The following is a 25,110-nucleotide window of genomic DNA, read 5'->3' on the forward strand; positions in this document are numbered from 1 at the left end:
TTTAACTATTTAGATGCTTACTCGTACATGTATAACTCGTTGTTAGAACAGCGTTCACCCTGCTGAGTAACATTTCCCTGTTACTTACCCTATCCTTCACCCTTTCAGATTATTCAGCTTTTGAGAAGTCTTTCCTTGAAGACTCATTTGAGGAAGTCCCTGAGGAAATCAACAACGATTGATTAGACTGTTCTACCTAATAATAAAAAACTATTATACCTAATAAGGAAATCAACACAATTGAAGGGCCACATCACATAGAGATCAAAAATATCATAGGAACACATATCAAAGATACCAAGGATAAAGATGAAATAAAAAAAAAATAGAAATATTTGAAATAATGGCAAACCTTGTGGGATCTGCTGATTTGTAGAATATGATCTTTCTATCTTTGTAGGAGATGGTTCATAACCTCTCCAAGATTTCAGCCCTCTACATATATTAGAAGATGGACAATTCTATTTTTAGCCTATGTGTCTACTTCTTTAGTCTTTACTAACTACAACTGAATAGTTACACGTTATTAATGTTAGTAATTATGTTAAAAATTAAAGATCTGTTTTCGGAAAAAAAAAAAAAAAAAAAAAAGGAACAAGAAGGAAAATGCCATACCAACCTACGGGATCAGTGTTTTTGGATGGGTTTCAAGAGTACTCTTTCTTGGACTTCGTTAATAGCCACACTTTTATAACTTTCATTCCAAAAAAAAGGGGAAGAAGAAATAGGTCTCCTATCTGCTTGGTGGATAGCTTCTACGCAAATCAAGCTATAGTCTTTTCTTTGAGGCTTAAATAAGTATTGGGTTTTGTGGTCCCCGTTGCTTTTGTGAGGAGCAGGGGGGGGGGGGGGGATTGTGTGCTGTTAGAAAAATCGATTTGAAAATTTAATTTCAACGGAAGCATCGATAAATCCGAATCGTTTTAATACCGTCATTTAACGTTAATTAACACTAAATTTAATTTTAGGTAAAAAAAAAAATACATCTTGGAGTATCCGATGATGATGAAGAAAAGATCCAAGTTGAATAATCTCCAGAACTCAGTGAATCCGCTCCTCGTCAGAGATTTATCCTTTCCCGATTTCCTCTGGATTTGAACTTGTATCCCTCAAGCTCTCTAAACCATCTCTTATATGTAAAACCCAAAGAATATATATATTTGTGTTGTGTGTTTTTTGTTAGAGTCATCCTCCCCTATTTAAAGATTTTTAATAAAATTTGAATTTTGAAAAAAAATCTAAGGACTAGGCACAATCCATGAGGATTTCTCCTAAGATATCTTAAATCCTTATTATTTAAAACCAATTTTTGAATTAAAATTTTTTTTTGTTAAATTAGGAGAGGATGAATTTAACAAATCCTTTAAAATTCTTTATTTGGTCAAAGAGAATTCACGTATGAATCTCTTACAATAAATCATTCTTTTAAGGATTTAATTTTATCCAAATAAAATACTTTAAAAAATGTCCAAAATGCCCTTAACCTTTAAGGGTCTTTAAAAAGACATTAAATAATGGACTTTGGGCCTTAGTTAAGGAGCATACACACGAGAAAAAAGGAATAACTAATTTGATTTGACCACAGACTCACATTGCTTTGGGATATCATATTCCAAGTTAAAATTATACCAATCGAGCATACACATATGAGAAAAAAAGAATAAATAATTTGATTTGAAGACAGACTCAGATTGCTTTGGGATATCATATTCCAAGTTAAAATTATACCAATCGATTGACCTTAAATCAAATAGGTACAAAAAAATCTTAAGTGACACAAGATACGTATATTACAATTGAACCCTTAGAATTTAATATTTAACCAATAGGTCCCTTCCCATAAATCTCTAAATTAGATAAATCCCTCTATAATAAACAATATTCCATCCAAAGACCTTTGAGAATAACTTTCTACTATCTAACCCTTAGTTTCTATGCACGGCATTGGGACTTTAAGATGATCAATGGATAATTTAGAAAAAAAATACTTTTCAAAAATATATTACAAATAATATGTATTTTATCGAATATATATATATATATATATATTCGATTAAAAATAATGATTAAAATTCCACCTAATCAGGATTTTCTATTAATGATCATCATTTTCCTAATCTTGGATATTCTCCAAATTAATGATTGTAGATTCCTTGTTGGATTCTTATCATCCTCTAAATAGTTCACCAATTACCCAATTAATGTCATTTTGTAATTCATCAATGTGAATTACAATTAACAAAATTAAAGTAAATAGATTCTCATTCAATGATGAATAAGGTTCTCAGGTCTAAGGAATTTCTAGGCTTGATTTATATTATAAATTAATTATATTCCGATAGTAGGTTTTAAAAAGAATTAATTTATGTGCAATCAGTCAATATACTAATAAATACTCATTTGTTAAGTGCGTGATCAACATCATTATACCTTGAGAATATGATATTATGCATCAAATGTGTACACTCTAACAATATATATGCTAGCCATATAAATGAAGTATCCAATTTCATCCATAGTTGTGACAATTTTAGATATAAGGAACTATGTAATTAATTCTCCCGTATCAACTCTAAGTTGATCATTTAGTTATATTACAATTTATTTGAGGATCTTATGGTATCTCATACCTCATCAATCATCTTATGATTGACGAAAATTGATCATATATCCTTGTTTGATGATAATAAATTGAAGGATAAATAATCATAAAAATTATTAACAAATTAATAAAAATGATTTTTCTGGGGTATATTTCCAACATGTGCAAGGTTGGTGTGGAGAAAGTGTATGAGCATGTTAACAAGGAGATCTTTTGGTGTATTTTGCAAATGATGTATTATTGGTGTATTTTTCAATGGAACGAAACTGGAGATACTAAACCCAAAACTAGTACCTCCCAGAAGTAGATTTTATCCCCCACTCAACTCTAAAAGTAACTATATTATGAAATTGCTAATCCTTTTACACACTCCCACAACCATGCACTGATTTAATTGCCCCACTCACTTAGATCTCATCAAGGACAAATATGGCGTGAGTCATTACATAACCACTTTCCTCAACTGTCAATTTGCGATTTTCTTATCATTCTATAAAATGTTCCTCATCAATTTCTCTAATCTTTATCAACATTTGAAAAAATGAGAAAGGAAATAAATTGGGATGATACTCATTACATAAAAAGTCACAGATTAATTTTTATAATCTTTGTTCGACATTTCTTGGTCTGAAAAGTAAGCCTAGTCTTTTCCCTGTTATTTCAACAGTCCAAATCGAACACTTTAATATATTACTTCCAACAAAAGTCCCAGATAAGAAGTCGGAAAGGATTGTACTTGGCACCCCAACCACCCCACTTTAAATCAATATTGGACTCCGCATATTAATAGTCATCCTACAAGTAGTTTTCTTAAGAATGTATCGTAGGTCAATAGATTTAGTAATTGGTAGATTACCATATGCCATACCATAATATAGATTGGAACCCGGACACGTGAGAGCCCAGATGCATACCATAATATAGATTGGACCCCCAGCCAGGGAGGAATGAATGGTTCCCTAGTGCTTCATAGGACGGACGTTCATAGCCCCCCTCCCTTTGAATCATATTGATGTAGTTAGGGTCTCTTTGTCATAACATTTGGTCTTAGAGCCAACCCCACGTCTAAAGGTTTAAGTCGAGGGGGGGGGGGGGACATAGCCACTGTGATTAGTCTGGGACAGGGCGACTTATGGAAAAAGTGAAAGAGGTGTCTGCACTTGGAAAGAATGCCACGGGGCTGGGGGGCTCGTCGTAAAGTGGGCCAACGAGGGCATCAGCATTAACTTAACCTTTTTCAAATGAATGTTTTCTTCGTGGCTTTTGCTTGGCTGGGGGATGATAATAAGGTGAAGAAAATCGATGATTTATCTTGAACTTCTTGCATACGCCACTTTCTTGCCCTTGAAATTAGGGCCGTTATTGGGGAAGCTGGCAGGTGACTAACATGTATCCAACTCCCTAATTCAGATCCCACTCCCACTTTCATCTTTGGTCATAGGGAATGTTAACTTGTTCAATGGACTCAATGACTGATATGTGATGAGATCTTCAATAAGCTATTGAACATGAAACAATGCCATCCAAGCGTTTGGGAACAAGTTAAACAATTTATTCAATATGATGTTAATTGCATGTGGTTGATGAAAAATGACCAATTAGTTTGAGCCAGCCAAATGGGTTCTCATTTGAGGCCTTCTGTAAGAAAAACACAAAAGAGGGAGAGATGACAGAAGATAAACAAGTTTTTTACGGTTTGTCCTGCTCACTTGCACTAATGTTTCATAAAATCAATATATTCCCCCCACCCCCCATTAAACAAAAACTAATTTTCGACAAAATAAATAAATAAACCCCACAAATAATTTAATCATTCAGTGACACAAATGAACCAAGTTGATCTGCAGAATCAGACCATCACTTTTCTTCTCCCAGCATCTGTCGTCATTTTGGCACACCATACCATGAAACTTTGGAGATTACAATCTTAGAACTCTCTCTATTAACCATCAATGTTTATGTTGTGAGCCCAAAAGCATTATAACCAACATACCAGATGTTGACGATCAGAGCTTGCAGAAGCTTAGAGCAGAGGGGCAAGTGATTGGGCATCATCAATTGAAGTTACGGGCATCATCCCAGGAACAACATTAACAGACAATGGCATCATTGAATCCACCATAAACCTCTGAGGTAACATAGAAAGTTCCACCACCCCATTCCGTGCGTTTGGTATCATCAACTGAAATAAAACCAAACATCCAATTATCAGAGGTCGGTCATGACAAGAGGACTAACTTTACAGCGTGTTATAAGAGTGAGAAGACGAATGCAGGACCTGCTGCTGTTGTTGCATTGGTTGTGGGGTGGTGGTGGTTCCACCTACTATTCTTCTCACACCCATCCTCTTCTGTCCACGATGTCCTTGCCTCTGAAGGTGTTGGTATGGGCTTGGCATTATAACGTTTGGGGCAACATCCGGCCAAAACCCAGGCAAAAGCTTCTGCTGCTGGTTGTGTGAGCCATAACCAGCAGGTTGAGGTTGAGGTTGAGGTGGAATAATAAAGCCATGAGGAGGAGCACCTTGACTGAAATAAAGCTGTTGCTGAGGAGCCACCCCAACCCCAGGGTAGTATAATACAGGAGGCATACCTCCTCCTGCTGAGGGCACAGGTGCTTGAATTTTAGCAATTTGTGCCTGTAAAATAAAATAACAATATATTATCAATGTCAACTGGCATCAGAGTTATATTATAGCAGGACATAAAAAGTACGCTCCCAATGAAACAACTTCTAAGATCATTGGTAAACAACAAAAGAAGATACAATGGAGACTATTATTGGTATCCCATAGGTTGCCTTACAAAAGGCTACAACTTCAGTGATCAACCAATTATTAAACGCGATGTTAGGATTTTACATGTTAATCGGTTCAGAGGGGAAAATCTCTTACCCTGTGTTTGGACTGAGAGAAATGGAGGGAAGAGAAGAGAAAATAAATGAGTTTCTCTCCATTTCTCTTGTTTGGATTGTTAAGTGGGGAGAGAAGAGAAAAGAATTGGAGAGGAGAGAAAAAAAGGTGAGTTCCCCTAAAGTGGAGAGAAGAGGAGAGAAACTATAAAAATATTTTTATAATTCCAACTCTTCCCCTGGATCTCTTTTAAGATATTTTAAAATTCCAAAGTTGTCCCAAGTTCTCTCCAATCAATCCACACATGGTGGAGAGAAATTGAGTTTCTCTTCTTTTCTCTTAATGAGTTTCTCTTCTCTCCACTTCTCTCAATTCATACATAGCCTTGGTGTACTACTATACTATATACAAACCCATGTCACCAAAGATCAGTAATAGATATGCAAGTAAATATTTTCTCACTAAGGAAGATCACCTGCAGCATTGCCTTTCTTTCTTCTTTTCGCTGGGCCACGGCCACATACAGAGGTTTCTGTCCAATCATCTTCCCATTCATTCCATTTACCTAAACAAAATGTGAAGATGAACATTTCACTCATAGGGAAAAATAAAAAATTATGGAATAGAAATATACTAGCAACTTACGGCTCTACTAGCTTCATCCGGGGTAGAAAATGCAACAAAACCTGAACCCTTGCTCTGCCCTTGTGAATCAACCATAATCTGAAAGAAAAAAACCAACACATTTATATACTTCTCAATATTTCAGAAGGATCAACCCAAAAAAACGCTGCAAGAGTAACACATAATACCTTGCAAGATGTTATAATGCCAAATTCGGAAAATAACTCCTTCAATTTTTCTTCATCAATACTATCATCAATATTTTTTAGATATAAATTTTCCAATCTACCATTTCTTTCCTTTTCAAATTTGGCTTTCAACTCAGCTTCTCTTTCAGATTTCTTCTGAGCCTTCCCAACATACCAAACCTTATCAATGTTAAAATAAGTTCCATTCAATTTCTCAACTGCAGATGCAGCATCATCTGGGTTCTGAAAATTGACAAAACCAAAACCTCGAGAATTTCCATTAGCATCTCTCATAATAACTGCATTTTTGATGGGACCATAATTGCCAAAAACTTTCTTTAGGTCCTCATCAGTAGTTGTCTCAGAAAAATTCTTTACATATAAATTAGTGAACTTTTGTGAACCATTTTCTCGATCTCTTTCTTGTTTCGGAAGAAAAAAGCCAACATGGACTTGTTTATCATTTATTAACATTCCATTTAGACTTTTAATGGCATTTTGTGCGGCTTTCTCCTGTTCAAAATGTACAAACCCATATCCTTTTGATTGACCGATGTCATTGGTGGCCACCTTGCAAGAAAGAATGGTACCAAAGGTGGCAAAAATATCATGCAAGGCATTGTTATCTATGGATGTATCCAAATTCTTTATAAAAACATTCGAACGTCCACTTCTTCGCATACTAGGATCTCGACATGATAACATAATCCTAATAGGTTTCCCATTTAAGGGTGTAAAGTTCAAAATCTTCATCGCTCTATTAGCTGCAATTTATAAGTCAAAATAATCACAATAAGTAAGATAAGAAAAATAATCAATTAAAAGTAATATATGTCAAACAGGATTTCTAAACAGGTCTCGTTACTGAGGCAGTTAAATATACAGATAATCAAACCGTCTTAGTCTTGAAAATAGGACCCACATGGAGATCATGTTAGACAATCGAACAACACAACGAGTTGGCCATTACCATAAATCAATCCGTTCTAACATGGCTTGAAATTGAAAAATTCGGGCCATCCAATTAAAATTTTACTTCAGTTGAATTTTAATTTGCTACAAATGTCTGAATGGATTAATTTTTTGGTGAGAATAACCCACATTCTAGGGCCAACTCGCTTGTGTGGTTGGGTATTCCTGAATCATCTCCACACATCCTCATGGGAATAAGCATAGTGACAAAATCGGGATTCAGGAATAATTTAGCAAGATAAAGCTTTAGAAAAAGTCGATAAAACGTTGATTAATCGTGCTTTTTAGAAAAGAATCGTGCTGGAGTGACCTCAGCGGGGGACACCTTGACGTGGTGGCGCGCATATCCGTAGATGCATTTTACGCGTATCTCAGAGAAAGTGCGCATGCGTGCTCCACCACGTTAAGATGTCCCCCACTTAGGTCACTCCAGTATAAATCTTTTGGAAAAATCAGAGATTTTTTCAAAAACTTGGCAATTTTTTGAAAAATTGTGATTCAACAGACAACTATTAAAATCATAATTCAATCACCATTTTTTAAAGAATGGCAGATTTTTGTCATTATGGGAGTAAGAAACAGGTATAGATTTAACCAAAATCAATAGAAATAATTCACCATAAACCCTAATAAATCTAACAATAACAAATGGATAGAATGACTAATCTATCTCTAGTAACAATAATGTATCCAGTGATTCTAACCGTCTTGAGCGTTGTTGAAATTTATATAAGCGTAACCAAGTGAGGCCCTACTGATCTTGTCTCTGCAAACCCTAACCGATACGATTGGGACAACATGGCTGAAGAGATCGTAGAGTTGGCCATCGGTGACAGACTTATCGAGATCTCCAACGTACAGAGAAGCGTTGATTAACGCTCTTAGAGCCTGCATTTGCGTCTGATTCTGTGTTTGTTGTTGTTGGATTGCTTGAGATGGTGGTGATGAAGTATTCGCCATTAAAGTTACAGAGATTGAATTGAAATATCAAATATCAAACAGATATCAAAATCGGTACAAACACACACAAACACAATCACAAAAAGATAGCGATGAAGATTGGGTTAGGGTTTGTAAGTTTTCTTTCTCCTATATATATAATATATAATATATATAGAGAAAGAGAGAGAGAGCTTCGAACAGAAGCAATGCTTCATACTTCATAGTTCGTCTTTCGACGAAGAGTCGTGATCATATGACTCGCCAGGTGGAACGGTAGATCTGTACGCCTTCCCCAATAAATGTGTATCCCGAGGCGTACAGATCTACGGTTTTTAAACTTATCCACATCAGGGGGTCGAGTGAGTATGCCACCTGTGAAGTCATATTAGCACGACTCTTCAATGAAACGACACGTGTAATTGAGGACGTGGCAATATTTTAAGACATTCCCAAGTTGACGCGCCTTTCTGGGATTTGCTGACGAGGCAATGCACCTCGTGTTTCAAACTGATGAATACTATTGACGATTTTTTATGAGACTAATGTAACGTAAAATGACCTAAATGCCCCTTACTTCTATCTCTTGATTTTTTCTCATCTTCCATCTTTAATGAAAAAATGTTTTTTTAATCTATTTATCATGGTCTTGAATCCAATTATTATTATTTTTTTTTTTTTTCAAAATCGCAGAGAGAACCCATATTTTTTTCGTTCAAAATTGTATTCTTTTGTTTTTTCTCAAAAACCCTATCTCATTCTTGAGGATGAAGAAGAGGGTAATTTAAGTAATTTAATTAGCCACTCAAAGATGCTAGGTCAAGGGTCTGGTTATCTTTAACCAAAACTTTCAGGGTCATGGTGTTAAATTATTTTTTCTATAATTACTAAAACACCATGGTGAGGATTTTTAATCATTTGTATAATCTCTCAAACAGTACCCAGGTCAACGGTTACGGGGGGGCATCTCAATATTGACCAAAACATTGCGGAGCATGTTTAAATCACCCTTTTGTATAATTACTAAAATACCCTTACTATTGTTAAACATGTAAAAAGAATATGCTTTTAGCATCTAATGTGTTTATTTTCTTTTTTGAATTAGTAAGACTGTTTTTAATGAGTTCAATAACTTGATACTGACATGATATGAACCCACGTCTCTGGTATCATTACCCAAAAACTTTACCAACTAAACTAGTTGGTACCTGCATTTTTTTTAGCATCCATTGTTGTTTTGACAATATGTAGGACACCAAAATTCTAAATTCCAAAATTTTCTCAATAATACATTTAGAATTACTAATAATTATGGTCATTTTTGTCCAAAAAAATAAATTTGTGTAACCAAGTTAGTTAGTGCTATAAATTGCAAACTATCTTTTTATATTATGCTACCAACTAAATCACTTTAATTAATATTTAAGTTACAAAATTGTCTTTTTTACAATATAAAATTCCAATCCTAAGATAACATACAATGTGTTAGTTAATTTTCTAAAATTACAACAAATTCTTTTATTACACTTGTTGATCAATACAAGGGATAACTTGATTCTTCCCCTCTTTGAAAGGGGAAAAAAGTTTCAAGATATGTCCAATGTTCTCTCCAAATGGGAAAGAAGTCCATGGGAATTGATTTATGTTCTTTCAAAACTGAACAAGCCATTTAAATGATTTTGTTACTATAAATAATGTAAATATTCCTAAACACGAATCGTGTATTACATAGTGTTTCACCCAATGATTTTTTGCTCACACCCCAATGTGTGTTTTACATATGGCAAATGTAACATCATCAAATAAAGAGAGGATATTTCTCACTCTTGCCGGCGGGTAAATTAATACCCCACGATTTTGGAAAAAAAAACCCTTCTCTCCCTCCCCTCATTCTCTTCCCATGTGATTCTTCCCTCTTTCTCTCTCCTCTTTCCCTCTATGAACTGCAACAAAGAAACCCTTGAAATTTCGCCAAAAACCCTAATCTGATTTTTTGAGATGCTAATTTATTTCGTTTGCTAAAATTTGCAATTATCATGAGGGTATTAATTTTTATTTAAAATCATCTTAAAAATTGGAGACAAAGAAAGATTAAAATGGAAGAACCAAAGAAATCCTAAAATCCATTTCAAAAAATTTCTATAATTCTTTTCTCAAAGAAGAAATCATCTATAGAAGAGGATCAAAGAGGAAAGCTGAAACCATCCATAAAGGTGATTTTTTTCTCTCTCTCTCTCTTTCCAATTTTCTTAGTTAGATTAATCTATTTTGAATTTTGGTAGGTTGTTTGGGATTAGGGAGGAACAAAAAAGATTTAGTATTTTTCCTTAGACTTCAGTCGGCTCTGCCCCTAGTCGAATTTTCATAATTAAAATCATATGGTAAAATTAAGTAAGCTATTTGACATAATGGATGGACTATTGAAATGTAATCTGACATGCTTTGTTCTTTTATGCTTTTATAATAAATCAATAGTTGCAACAAAGCTTTAAAATAGAGAGCTGTTGTTAGCACCCTAACTTTTACTTATTACACCCCAAATAAAGATTAAAATACATTGTTCAAACATTATCAAGGATAGGTTCAAATTATAATCTCAACATTATAACACCTGTTCAAACAATTTGAGTAGTTGTTTACAATTATGATTAGGTTCATATAATTAACATCCTAAATCCTAAATTAAAAATAAAAATAATCTAACAAAAAAAAAAAAAATAGAGATTCTATTGGCACCCCAACCTTTACTTATTTTCAATCATTCTCTTATGTTCTTTATTTTTAATTGGGTTATAATTAACAAGTAGTAGTTGGGGTGCCAATAGTAGTTATCTTAAAATAAACTTTGTATTATTTTAAATAGAATTTTATAGGATATTTTACCTAAAAATGATACAAACATATATGATATTTTAAATTATTTCTCATGGGAAGAATGGGATAATATTTTAAAATATAAGAAAAAACTTTTTTTTTTAAGTAATATAATGATTTTTTTTTTTTAAATAGAGATATTGGAATATAATAACTCTGTAAAATTTATAAAAAAAAAATGTTAAAATATTTAATTATTAAAATTAATATATAAAAAATTTATTCTTTCATAAATTTTCACATATTGAGATTTTTCTTTTAATTAAAGACTTCGACCTCCATTTAGATACTAACAACTTCTATTTTTAGATGAGGATTGAAGATGGTGAAAGTGTGAAAAAAATTAAATGATGAGTTAAGGATAGAGGAAAAATCGAAAAAGATTGAACATATTCCTCGAGTTGGGATGTTATTCAATGCAAATGATGAAGCATATCATTTTTATAATGCTTATGTAATGAAGGTCGGTTTCAACATTCGAAAAAAAATCAAGTACAGGACGAAAGGGATAGAACAAAGAAGAAATTTACGTTGTTCTTTAGAAGGAACATACTTAAAGAAATTGACCCCAACAAAAAAGAGGATGAACGCAGATCTGGTTGCATGACATCACCAACATTAAAGTTTCAAACATAATCAAATAAGTATATGGTGACTGACTTTTTAGAAGAACACAATCACGTGCTTGAGAAATCAAAAAATACACATTTAAAATTCCTAAGATCTCATCGACATATAGAGGTGGCTTAGGCTGATCTCATACAAAATATGAGATCATCAAGAATCAAGATAACGGATATATATTCTTATTTAAGCACAGAAGTGGGTGGGACCGAGAATCTAAATTTTACACAATTTGATTGTTATAATCTCATCTCTAAGAAACGTAATAAGTTTTTAAGTAAAGGAGATTCACAGTGTCTTATATAATATTTAACAAACAAGTTTTTTTTTAACAAGCTTCGAACTGATGAGGAAAATCAAATTTGTAGTTGTTTTATTGTTGATCCTAAGTAAATGTGTGATTACAAAAATTTTAGAGATGTTGTATGTTTCGACACTACATACAAAACAAACAACTATAATATAATTTATGCTCCAATTACCATGGGCAAATAATTTTATTTAGTTGTGGTTTACTTGACTATGAGACGACAAAGTCATTTGTGTGGTTGTTCCAAACTTTTTTAAGGGTTATGGGTGGAAAATAACCTAAGATGATTTTTACTAATCAAGCTGCAATGATTGTCAATGCCATCAACCAAATGTTTCCTGAAACTCACCATCAATTATGTTTGTGACATATATATCAAAATGCAACAAAACATCTACCAAGTGTGTTCAATCAATTTAAGATGTTCGCAAGAGATCTAATAATATGTATATATGATCCGAGGACCATCGAAGAGTTTGAAAAGAGTTGGGAATTGTTACTTTCAACTTATGAGTTACATAATAATGAATGGCTTCAAAATTTATATTTATTGAAGGAAAAATTGACAGAAGTCTATGATCGAGTTCATTTCTGTATAAGCATGACAACCACCTAAAGAAGTGACAACATTAACAAATTTTTGAAAAAAAAAATTCATGAGAATTCACATTCTAAGAAAGTTTGTATCTCAATTTGAAAAGGCATTAGCTGATCATCGTCTCAAGGAAGAAATCATGGTTATGAATACGAGACCATAAGCCCTGTTTTGTTAACTAAATAGGGGGTTGAACGTGAAGCGTCAATCAAATACACTAGGAAGATATTTCAAAGTTTTCAAGGTGAATTAAAGAAACTTCTTGTTTTAAAGTTGATATCGTGTAGTGATGATGGAACAACACGTTGTTATACTATAAGAAAATTTTTGAAAACCAAATGTTAGAATTCGCTCACTTACATATGTACCTTCAAAACAATTAATAAGTTGTAGTTGCAAGGAAATTGAATTTCAAGGGATATTATGCGCACATATTTTAAAGTTATTTAATGAACTTGAGATATCAAGTATTCCTTCACAATATTACTTATCAAGATGGACCATGTATTTTACGACCCAACTCGTATATGATTCTCGTGGAGAAGTAATCTAGTCTGGCTTGGATCCATTATTCACTAAGAGGTATAGTGAATTATCCCACTTTACTCAAACTTAGATGGCAAAAGCATCTGCTTCAAAAAAAAAAAAGTATACTTTAGTTAAATATGAAATATTGAATATGATAACGAAAGTGGATTCTTTTGAAGATACTAAGAAACATGGTACAACATTTATCAATGTTCGAGTTGAATATAATGATTCATGTCAGTCAGATTTAGATGAGACATTACAGAATCTCATAAGTAAAAAACATGTTGGTCAACCTAGGTCGAATAAAGAATGCGTTGAAAAAAAAGAGGAAGAAAAAGAAAGATCGTGTTTCAACAAAAGTAGAATCTATATTCGGTAAGTGTATATTACTTGTAGATACATGTTTCAAAACCTTTGGGGTTTTCAATTCATCTACATGGATTTAGGAGTCGTCATTATTCAATTAAGGCATGAATAAGCATCATAAAAAGAATGTTTTAAAATTTATGTTTTTATTTAGCTTGTAGTGACTATCATATCCAAAGTATAGGGAAAAGTCTTCCTAAAGATTCTTTAGTAAGGAAGTTCGGTTGAGAGACAAGGAAGGTGTTAGACATCTTGTCTCTCCCATCCTAAGATGGTTACCATTAATTGACTAAAGGTGGGATTAGAAACTCATTTTTTTTTTTAATTTTAAAAATAGAGGAAGTTTTAAAAAAATTGACTATAGTTTATTTCTCAAAAACAATTAAATTAAAGTAATGAGCAAACCCCTATTAAAAGTAGGTGCTTGCTAGATTTTTTTGTAGGAATTAAGACTACATACATGAGATTTTGTTTATTTTTGAACTATTTTTGTTAGCTTTAAAGATTGGATATAAACTTATGAAAACCTACATCCTAACTTGTAACCACTTTATAGGTGAGTGTATGCATGGGGTAGACTTAACAAGAGAATATTACCTCCTAAGAAGGATTACTCTCTAACTCTATTGCCACCAAGGAAAAAAAGAAAATACACATGTAGTCTAAGAAATTAAATTTGTAACAAAATTAGATGGAATGTAAAACAACTATGCTATAAAATTTAAATTGCATGAAAGTAAATAAAAGTAAAGCATCTTGATCTAATATTCTCAAAGAGCTTATTGATGACTTAATAAGGGAGATCACCAATAGGAGAGATTACTCTCCACCCCCAAACCTCTTACTAAGAATTTAAAGAACTACACTGAGTAAATAAAGTAAAATTGCTTGAAACTAAAGAAAGGGGATAATATAAAATGGGGGATTAGAGTGGGGGTTTTGAACTAGAACTTCTCTCACTTTGGTTTTCTTCTTGGATTTTTCTTCTATGAATTTTGAGAGAGGTTTAAGAGAATAAGAAGGTTAAAAAGGTTTGGGAGAGATTTCGGCAGAATTTTAAATCACAAAATGAGTTCTTCATTTTTTTTCCTTGGAAAGGTCTCCTATTTTTAGGATTTTAGGATACTCTTAGGAATAAATTAATCATAAATCTTCAAGTTCCTAATAATTTCACAAAAACTTTCATGAAAAATCACAATTACTCCTCAGCTCCTTCGTCTTAATGGTCTTTCACTCACGTATAAGTTTTACCAATCATGATGATTAAGGGATAGGTTAGTAAAAGTCAATAGTTTCTAGGGAATTCTTCAGGAGGGGTAGAGTGGTTCTAAGACTTTGGCTTTGAGTCAATTATAAGGGAACCAAGTAAAATGACATGTAATTAGATGATAAATTTTTTGCCTATTTAGTCACTTTCCTTGATATAATCTCCAATAAACTATAAATTAAAAAGTCATTAAGTGCAAATTCTAGAGAATTCTCTAAGGAGGACAAAGTAGTCATGGTTTTAAAATATAGTTAATTTACATTGAATGCCATGGAAACTCTTTGAACTTTGAAGAAGGGTAGAAGAGGGATTTGCTTTTAATGAGTCCCAACAAATCAAAGTTAAAAAAGGTAATTGACCTTAAGTGAAGACCAAGCAAGACTTTGAGTTAAGATTAGGAGAATAAGTGATTAACTAAAAAACCCTAGATGGAAGAAATTATGAGGGTTTTCGCATGGGTAGAAGTAAAATTAGAAAAAGATTAAAAAATAATTTTTCTAGTGAAAATTCGAGCATACTTGGGATTTGGATGTACACTAGGTACAGCCAAGGCAAATTAAACCTGAACATCACCAAAGTAAATGTTAGAACAAAAAATGGCTTGGCCATATGTACCAAACCGCCATGCTATCTCTATGCTTGGTGGTTTGGTAGGTACTACCAAGTAAAAACCAATTTTTTTTATTAAATCTAATTTTCTTGATTGATTTGAGTTGGATCCACATGATTGATCGAAATTCTCTTGATTTGACCCACAATACTATATTCGAATGAGCTCTTGGGTTTGTTCGATCAAATTGAGGTGTCTATATTACTAAGGATGAATTATTTTTTAATCATTTAACATTGATTAAGAATAAGCATAATTAAATTTTTTACTAATCATTAAGTATGTCAGGGGAACAACGCAACGAGCAAGATCATTTGGTTGAACCGGTCATAAATACACAATCCAATCATGTAAACATTCAACTATTTTATATGATTTGATATTTTTTCTTCTAGACGTACTAATATTTTTTGGAGCTTGGTGTTATGACGCTAAATACAGGCCTATGTAGAGTTACCACAACATAAAATAAACTTTGGGCCAGTTTTAAATCAGATGAACCAACCAGTTGTGAGTAAAATATTATCTTCAATTATATATATATAGATATATGGGAAATGTTCAGCACCCAACATTTTGCCCAACATGTTTTGTTTTACATGGGTTAGAAGTTTTGGGATGGGATGATTTTTGGCGAATCAGCCCATTCCAAAACTTCTAATCACATGTTTACAAGTTGAAAATCGTGGACCGTCCATTTTTTGTAAACCATTTGTGATAGGGTTAGAAGTTTTGGAATGGGCTGATTTTTGGTGAGGATGATCTCCTCACCATAAAGATCATCTTCACCAAAAATCACCCTATTCCAAAACTTCTAACCCATGTAGGACAAAACATGTTGGGCAAAATGTTGGGTGTCGAACGGGATATATATATATTACTTAAGGTTTAGTTTTTGTTAGTTTGAAGTTAACACAATTCACTTTATTTTCTAGCGTTTTAGAGCCTTATTACAAAGCACTCACTTTAATTCCAATATATTTGGGTATCCAAACAATCCTTTCATTCAAGGTGATCCATATCATCAGCATAGACCCATCAACCAACCATTGGTGTCATGTGAAGGCCCATTTTTATATTCACAAGTTTGTTAAATATGCATTTTCGATTAATTCAATGAAAATATACAGTGGATTGAATATCTTTATCTATTTTTTTTACAAACAAGTGATAGACCATGAAATAAATCGATGCCATCAACCAAAATATTGGACTTTGGAGAGTCTTCCCGAAATCCAATTGTATATAGTTATTTTTGTACTAACTTATTATTATTAATAGATTAAATTTGGTTTAATAAATATTATCAGATTTATCACTTTCCTTTGTTCTATTTTTACAGGCTTATACAAATGAGTAGCAATTGGACATCGAACACTTGTGTGGTAGTCCAAATTACAAGATTACTAGTTCTTCAATTATTATTATTATTATTATTTTGTTGATATTGATGAGTTTATGAAAATTTCAAGGTTAAATTATGGAAACATCTAATTCCTTCTAATCACAAATTAAGTTTAAATTGTCCCAAACTTTTAAATATGAACTGCTGGGATCATGGTTTATGATGTAGGTTTATATGAGATTCTTGGTTTATGTTTCATAATTTGTTTATTTTTTTTCTTTAAATATTTTTTTCTTCTTGTTTTTCATTATTAAATGTATTTAACTTAAATGTGTTTTTATAAGCAATTCTCTTGACAAGTCTATGATAAGTTTATTTTTTTTTAAATTCAAATATATTTTATTTATGACACATTATTTTTGAGTTGCACACAATATTTTCTTTTCCATATAATTTTCATGATAGTTTCATTTATAATTCATTTCATTTTTCTTTTTATTATATATTTTATTTCTGAGTTCATATTCAATTAATTTATTAAGAATAAATTTTTTTTTGGTAAATATGAGATATTAGAAGAAACTAAAATTCTTCCCTATATTCATAGTTCCTAACCCAAAGATTAGGGAAGGTAGCTTCCAAGGATTCATTTTGAGATAATAATAAAAAAATTTATAAAAACTTGGTTTCTATTGGCAACCCATCCATTACTTATTCTCAACTATTTTCTTAATTCTAATTGGGATGTGTTCTATCATCTTTGGACAAAACAAACAATTCAAAGTGATCTAGCTAAGAGGTTGAAGCAAATGGCAAAAGTATTCGGCCTATTAAAAAAGAAAGAAAAATGAGGCTTAACATAACGTTTTACCATCAATTAAGGGTTCTACTGAATCTGAATCATAAATACTAACCAAAAAATATTAAATAGATTACACATAAAAATTATTCAAACTTCTCTAATCCTAATGAAATTAGAAATTAAGAATAGCAACCATGCAAAGGCTGAAAGCATGCTACTATCCAATTCTTCCCAGGAGAAAAAATTTTAAATATCATATATATTTGTATTAGTTTTAGATAAAATATCTTATAAAATTATATTTAAATAATGCCAAGTTTATTTTAAGAGAGCTACTATTGGCTTCCCAACTATTATTTATTAATTATATCCCAATTAAAAATAAAGAAAATAAGGGAATGATTGAAAATAAGTAAAAATTGGGATTCCAATAGAATCTCTATTGTTTTTTTTATTTTCCTGAGAAATAATTTAAAATATCATATATGTTTGTATTATTTTTAGGTAAAATATCCTATAAAATTCTATTTAGAATACTACAGGTTATTGTAATTAAGAGAATTATTATTGGCCCCACAACTATTACTTATTAATTATACTTCAATTAAAATTAAAGAAAATAAGGGGAATGATTGAAAATAAGTAAAAGTTGGAGTGCCAATAGAATGTTTATTGTGTATTTTTTGCTATATTTTTTTTTTCTTCTTTTTTTCTTTTTAATATATTTAGGATGTTATACGAACCTAATCATGCATAATTGTAAATTATTCAAATTGTTTGAACGGCTGTCATGGAAAAGGAAGATTTCGTATAGAAAGTAAACTAGAGAGAGAAGATTTCTTTCAAAAATCGTGGGGGTATCAATTTATCCGTGGGCAAGAGAGAGAAATATCCTCTCTTTATTTGATGGCCTCATATGTAAAACACACGTTGAGCTGTGAGTAAAAATTCAGATCTTATATCTAAATTTTTAGGTGTTTAATTAAAGAGTCGCACTCCAAAACGGTGTCTTGCTCCTATAACAATAAAAGATGTCTACATGTCCAAAAGGCCGATCAATTTGAAAGGAGGAGAACTATGAATATATGAGGGTCATGGGGTTTAATTGGAGTATGGATGAAAATACACACTCAACATTTTGGTTAGAGATTAAATACATTGGACTTCGCAACGTAAAAAATGACTTGTTTAGGGGGTCAGATGTGTTTTAAACTTCAATCAAAACATGTCATGTACAACCTGATCATGATTCTTAACCAAAAAGATGAGTATTTTGCAAAAATTACAGTGCCAGTCATATATAATTTTATGTTGATGAAAATATTCATGTTCATATATAATAGGTTTTATAATTATTTACTTCTACCAAAATGGTATATAATGCATACTATCATATTACCTATTTACATATTTACTGTGATCCTACATTCAAGTATTCAACCATACATCCAATAACAATTTTTGTAAAAATGAAATTACAAAATCGGGTATAAGACTGTTTTCATAAATATTAAACAACATGGCTGATTCAATAATTTTGACAAAATACATAACTGTTTTAGTAATTTCCTCAAAAAGTACCCCAATCCTCCCTTCCTGTCACAACATCAATGTTTACTTAGTAACCAAACCAACAACATTTTTGCACAAATCCATGACAGAGAGCTTGCATTCTCTCATGACTGCAAGGAGAGAGAAACACTAGAAATGCCCGAAGAAGTAATAATTTGTCCGGCTGAGTCGTAAACGATTACACCAGAATAGTCCGGAAGCTGGCATTTCTTGCCCATAAGTATGTTCTTCTGCCAAACAGAACCTTTTCCTCCAACTTGTTCTCCTTCAATGACGCCTTCTTTGTTGTCACCCCATTGAATCTGATAAACCTTTGTGGTTCTTAGTAGGTTTGCTTCTGTATCGAGTTGAATGACTGGTTCAGATGAGAATGAGGAGCCATAACAGCCACACCAATGACGCCATCCCCTTGAACGTGAACGGAACGCACGCATAATTAGTGCAACGAGGCGAAGAGAAGGGTTGCGATACCTAATATAGGTTGGCCTGAGCTGTGCTTGTGATGGGGTGCACCTAGAGAAGCTGGTGTGCTTGTGTCTATGGGTGCAATTGGGCTTATGTAGATGTAGTTAGTGCTTGCTGCATGGAGTGGTTAGGGTTAGTGGATTAAGATTGACTTTGGTTCCTACTTCCAAGTTGAAAGATAAGGTGGTTTTGGTAGTTCCAAACTAAACCCTCTTCACTAAAGATTGGATATATATTAGGACTCTCAATGGATCGGATTGTTATCGTTAGGAAATTTATTAGACCCAGATCGGCTTGATATAATTATGTGTTGTTCGGGATCTAATTCGATCTTATCTAAAAAATCAATATTTCCTGGTTAGACTTAATCCGATTCAATTTGACAAAGTATATACCCAATATAATGTTTATCAGAAGAGTTGACATGCACAATTTCATAGAATTTTTAGATAGAAACACTTCTCTCCATAGTTTCAAAACTCGGTTTTACGTCTGGTCTCGTCCATGGGCGAGACTGAGTTGTCTCGGACGAGACAATCCATTTAAGTCAGTTTATAATGATTGATTTACATATATTTAAATTTAAATAATTATAACTTTTTAATAAAATAAGCTAAATTAGAAAATGTTTAATCATAAAATCATGTTTTAATCACATCATAATTATTTAAATTCTAAAAAGAAATTAATTATTTTAATAAAAATCCCAGTTGACTCATCAGAGTTTTACTGACTCGACCGAGATTTTCAAAATATTAAGAAAGCAACTTGATCCAGTTTGAACTGAGAACCGAATCAAACCGATAGCTTTGGGGTGGTTTGTCTTGGTTTGGTTTAGAACAAGTTGCGGTTCGATTCTGGATTATGAAAATGGAGAACCGATCAATTTGGTTCGGTTCTTGGATCGAGTTTTTATAGAACCAAACCCTTATACAATAAATAAATAAATATATATATATATATATATATATATATATATATATATATATATATAATAATTATTATGAATTATTTTAGGAGTTGGGACATAAATTAATGATTTTTTAGATTAGTGATTTATTGTATGAAATTTTTTGTTTATTATATGTTTGTATTTTCATTAAAAACTGTTACTTACAATTTATATAATATTAGCAACTCATATGACCAAACCAAACCAAACCGACTTTAGTTCGGTTTGGGTTGGTTCCAATGGAATTTGGTTCGGTTTGGTTCTGGTTCTTATTTGGTGGAACTGGCCTATGTCAGTTCAATTCCAATTTGACCTCTCAAATTGAACTAAGTTGCACTCTTAAAAAATATCGTCCAATGCAAGACATCTTGTTTATCTCAGGAGATGATGTGAACGTTGAGACACAGTGTATATATCTGTATTATTGCTAAATGAGATCGAGATGACTCGGCGATCTCGGACGAGATGTAAAACCATGCTTCTCTCTCTTAATCCATAAACTAATAAAGTGTAAACTCTTCCTCTAAAATCAGTACAGAATTTTTCTTTCTTTGTAAGTTTACTTGGATGGAATTTTAATTCTTTCTATGTAGTGACCATTTTACACTATAATACCCGTCTCAAGCATTGGGTGAAAAGCCCTCATGTGATAATAGCAAACATTGGCCTAACAAGTAGAATCGTAGAACAATTTTTTTGTACATAGAAAAATCAATTTCAGATTTTATAGAATTCTAAATTAACCAATCGCAGGATGTCGTATGTATTCAGATTGACTTTTCTACGAGCAAAAGAACAAACCACCATGTTACTATCTTTCAACACTTAAATCCAACCAGAATAATATTCTCCCATCCCTTCTTGATGCACAAACACCTGTCTTATGAAGGCTGGCTGACAAGTCATAATTTTGGATTGAGTGGAATCGATGAACAAGATTCATTTAGCCAACCCCAATTCTTTGGGATAAAGCTTTGTTGTTGTACTTAAATGTAACTTTCCAATGTATAACCCACTTTCTAGAGTAAACACTTGGGAACTATCCAATTCAACATTGGCTCAAATTAAGAGCTGCAGGGGCATAGCTTAGAGAAGCGTCCACATTGGCTGGATCAATGGGTTAAAACAAGAAAGACCCATATTGTGAGTGGAATTCAGTTGGGCTAAACCTGTTTTTCATGTGAGCCCAATGCATGTCTTAATGGGCCTAATGCATGTCTTAGGACTTGGAATAATTATATTGAAAGCAAAAAAAAAAACTTAGAATAATTCATAATTTTTTCTTAATTCATAATTTTTTCTTTTTTTTATATCTCTAATGTATGGTTGTTGTATCATGTATATGAATATTGATTAGGGCCATTAGCCTATGCGATCTCCAAGTGAGGACCATAGGACGGTGGTCCAACCTCGACTGGACATAGAAAGGATTGACAAAACTGGGAGAAGAAGTTAAGATCAGCAAGCATTAATGTAGTTTTGTTCACTTTCATCATTTTCTCTGTTAGTCAAAATAGTGGTCTGAAACCAATATCTTGGGTCCCCTGAGAATATTTCCAAAAAATGGGTCTAAATTCATGGTATCTGTTTTAATTTCCCTTCTTTTTTTTTTTTCCTGATGCCAAGACATTCTCAAGGCCCCTCAAGAGATGTAGTTCGAAAAGGATGGATAAACAGGCCACGTTCACTTCACAATCCTGTCCCCTTCCCCATTCTCCCCTATCAACCACATTCTCCTTCTCAATTCTCTCTTCATATATTCTTCAGTTTCCCATGTTGTAATGAAGCAGCCACGAGTGCTCATGTAAATATTTCTTCGAGACTAAATGAAGTTCTCAATGTGTGGCCATAGTCACTAAGTTGGGGTTCGGGCAAAAAAATAAAAAGGGTAAATTTGAGATGTTCAAGAAAAAATTGGATTATGACCAGCATTGTGTAATTGTTCCTACTAAGTTGCATTCTTGTAATTGGACTATGACAATGGTTGGTCCCACTCCAGCTATAGTTATGGGGTATAAATGTCTCACTGTAGCTGCAGTCAAATAAAGTCTACACTACCCTACTTTATTACCTTTCATCTTCACCCCCTTTGACTTTATTATCTTTCTTCTCCTCCCCTCCTCCCCCCTTGTCAATAATATCCTTTCAATTTTACTATCTTTCCTCTTTTATCCCATTTTTCAATAATATCATTCTAATTTTACTATCTTTCCTCTTCTACCCTAGAGAGATTGCCCGTGTCATAAGCTAAGGCAAACTCTAGTATAATAACAAATCACTAAATCCCATAAGAGTACCTATCAAGAATTTCTTTCTCTTCTTCATCTAATTTTTAGATAATTGTTATTCTTATTCCTATTTTGAATGAAGAATTAAAATTAAAAACTTGTTAGGATTTTTTTTCTTCCAAAGTTTTAAAAAGTTAAGAATAAAGGCAAATATTAGGATGTTTTCATCTTCTTTGAGAGAGAAGTTCACTAGGATTTTTCTATTTTATTCATCCTTCCAATGAACTTACATTCAACTCGAGGGCATAAAGGTAAATTCATCAAATTATTTGCAATCAAATACGTATTTCTTAAATAAATTAACGAGAGATTTACATAACCATCCTATCTACTGCATTTTTATTAAAAAAACACCCTTATTTTACCGAAGTTTTCTTCTTCTTTTTTTCTTTCTTTTTTTTGGCTTTTTAAAGAGGTAGAGGATTATTTATGTATTAAACACGAAAAAAAATTAAAAATAGATTTTTTTATTATTTTGATTTGAGATACTTTTATTTCTTTGATCTCAACCCCTATAAGTTTTTTAATGAGAGTGTGCAGTACTTAATAGTGGAAACAATTTCTTATATTAGAGTTTGCCCATGCCTATAACACAATCATCATCGGGTTAAGGAGTAAAATCAGAAAAATAATAAAATTAAAAGGGTATTATTAAAAAAAGAGTAGAAGGGTAAGGTGTTTTTATTGTGAAAGTATTGTTGGAAAAGGGGGAAAAGAGGAAAGAAAATAAAGTTGGAGTGATATTATTAAAAGGGAGTTGACAAGAAAATATAATAAAATTGAAGGGCTATTCTTAAGAGAGAAGAGAAAAGACAACACCATTGAAATTGTTCCTTAAGTGCGCACAAAATTGAATCTGAACCATTCTTTCTGAGGGGATAAACAAGGGGCATTCCCTGACTTGGTGACTACCACTTAACCAAAAGGAGAAAGACAAAAAAAAATGTGTTATTGGATTGTCATGGTATCTACTTAGTTTGAGAATTGAGAATCCATTTTTTTGTTTTTTTGGGTGCGTCTAGATCCTTATTTGATGTGCATCTAATTTCATTAATTATTCTAGTAATTATAAGTTGTACCCTAACTTTTAAGAGACATTGGTCATTATTTGGTTGTTTAGACTGCAAAGTAAATTGGAGACTTCAAAATTGGTCTCTTATTCTCTCTATAGAGGTAGCAAATGAAATAGATGGAAAAAATTGAATTTGTATCTTCTTGTGGCAGGCACTTGTTGTGGGTGAAAAAGGAGAGTTATGGGCCATAGTGAAGAATGGTTTTGAGAGAAAGAGACAAGTCATAGTCTAACCATGCTTTGCATGCATGTGGAGGGGAGGGGAGTTGAAGCATGGTCTGTTCTTCTATGTCTCCCTTTAGCCTGTTTTGTAGGGCCTACAAATCAGATATATGTGGTGAGTTGATTTCTCTCTTTCTAGGCTCCCAAAACAAAACATGAGATTACATACCTGTGGTAACTGTATAGTCCTATCAAGGGCCTACAAGTAAAAGAGTCATTTTTTTCTGGGTAATTTTGAGGGTACCCTCTAGGTTATGGTGAAAAATTAGAGATAACCCAGGTTGTAAAACTTAAGAAATAGTGCCCCCTGACTTTGGTCTTCCATAATAAACTTAAAAACAGTTATACCAAAATGCCCTCATTTTGGAAAACCTATCATATTCAACCTCTAGAGTCCAATCCTCAAAGTTGAAGAACAAAATAGCATTTTGAAGAATGTTGAAGATAATGGCTTTTTGATAAGAAAAATCAAGGGTTATTGGCAAGAGGTTGAAATGATTATTTTATAATTTTTCTTATTGGAGAACAGATTCTTAGAAGAAGAAAAAAAAATCAAGGATTTTGACAACAAATTAAAGACAAGGATATATACATAATTTACTATTAATCTCTCATGAAAGATCACAATCGATGGGGATAAATCGTGGGGTTTAAAACAAGGGACCGGATCCTCTATTTTACTATTTTACTATAGTTCCCTGTAGTATTGGAGAGGTCATGCCAAAAAAATAAAAATAAGACCTAACGCATCAATCATGTACAGATCAAGACTTAGATCAGATTTGGAAAAAAAAAATCTTTTTAAGCTTTGATCAAATGGATTGTAAAAGAGCGGTCACTAAACTCCATGGTGCTCTCTCAACTGTCCAACTGATCGATGAGGAACAACAGGAAAATAGTACCACAGAGGATAGGCTTCCTTAAAACAATGGGTGGCATTTCAACTTTTCACCCCAACTTGGCGGGGCACCAGGCACATGAAAGTACCCTTGTGTTCATAACAAGACATGGCACTACATGTGTTCCCAACCAATATGAA

At 32.6% G+C, this 25,110-nt stretch overlaps 1 protein-coding gene and 1 pseudogene across 1 annotated transcript; one reads left to right on the plus strand and one right to left on the minus strand.

Annotated features, from left to right (window-relative positions):
• Positions 1-3,774: 3,774 nt before the first annotated feature.
• LOC147409704 (polyadenylate-binding protein 2-like) lies at positions 3,775-8,390 on the minus strand. Its single transcript, XM_086431685.1, has 6 exons — positions 7,942-8,390; positions 6,266-7,029; positions 6,099-6,176; positions 5,929-6,018; positions 4,881-5,240; positions 3,775-4,784 (listed from the first exon to the last, which is right to left on the minus strand). Exons 1-6 carry the CDS (start codon positions 8,195-8,197, stop codon positions 4,626-4,628), a joined length of 1,707 nt encoding a protein of 568 aa, XP_086287811.1. The 5' UTR covers positions 8,198-8,390; the 3' UTR covers positions 3,775-4,625.
• A 1,566-nt stretch (positions 8,391-9,956) lies between these two features.
• Positions 9,957-13,132, plus strand: LOC147409705 (protein FAR1-RELATED SEQUENCE 9-like; annotated as a pseudogene).
• The last annotated feature ends 11,978 nt before the right edge of the window (positions 13,133-25,110 follow it).

Source organism: Akebia trifoliata, chromosome 2, assembly GCF_017979445.1.
Source record: "Akebia trifoliata isolate Shusen 1 chromosome 2, ASM1797944v1, whole genome shotgun sequence".
NCBI lineage: Eukaryota > Viridiplantae > Streptophyta > Magnoliopsida > Ranunculales > Lardizabalaceae > Akebia > Akebia trifoliata.

What these genes read in the sequence shown, in the direction of transcription:
- LOC147409704 (XM_086431685.1), bottom strand. Translation starts at nt 8,197, where the DNA reads ATGGCGAATACTTCATCACCACCATCTCAAGCAATCCAACAACAACAA. An exon ending in AAAGAAAGGCAATGCTGCAG is followed by an intron (nt 5,241 to 5,928) that starts GTGATCTTCCTT and finishes TTTATTTTACAG; the next exon opens with GCACAAATTGCTAAAATTCA. An exon ending in CAATGCAACAACAGCAGCAG is followed by an intron (nt 4,785 to 4,880) that starts GTCCTGCATTCG and finishes GTTTTATTTCAG; the next exon opens with TTGATGATACCAAACGCACG.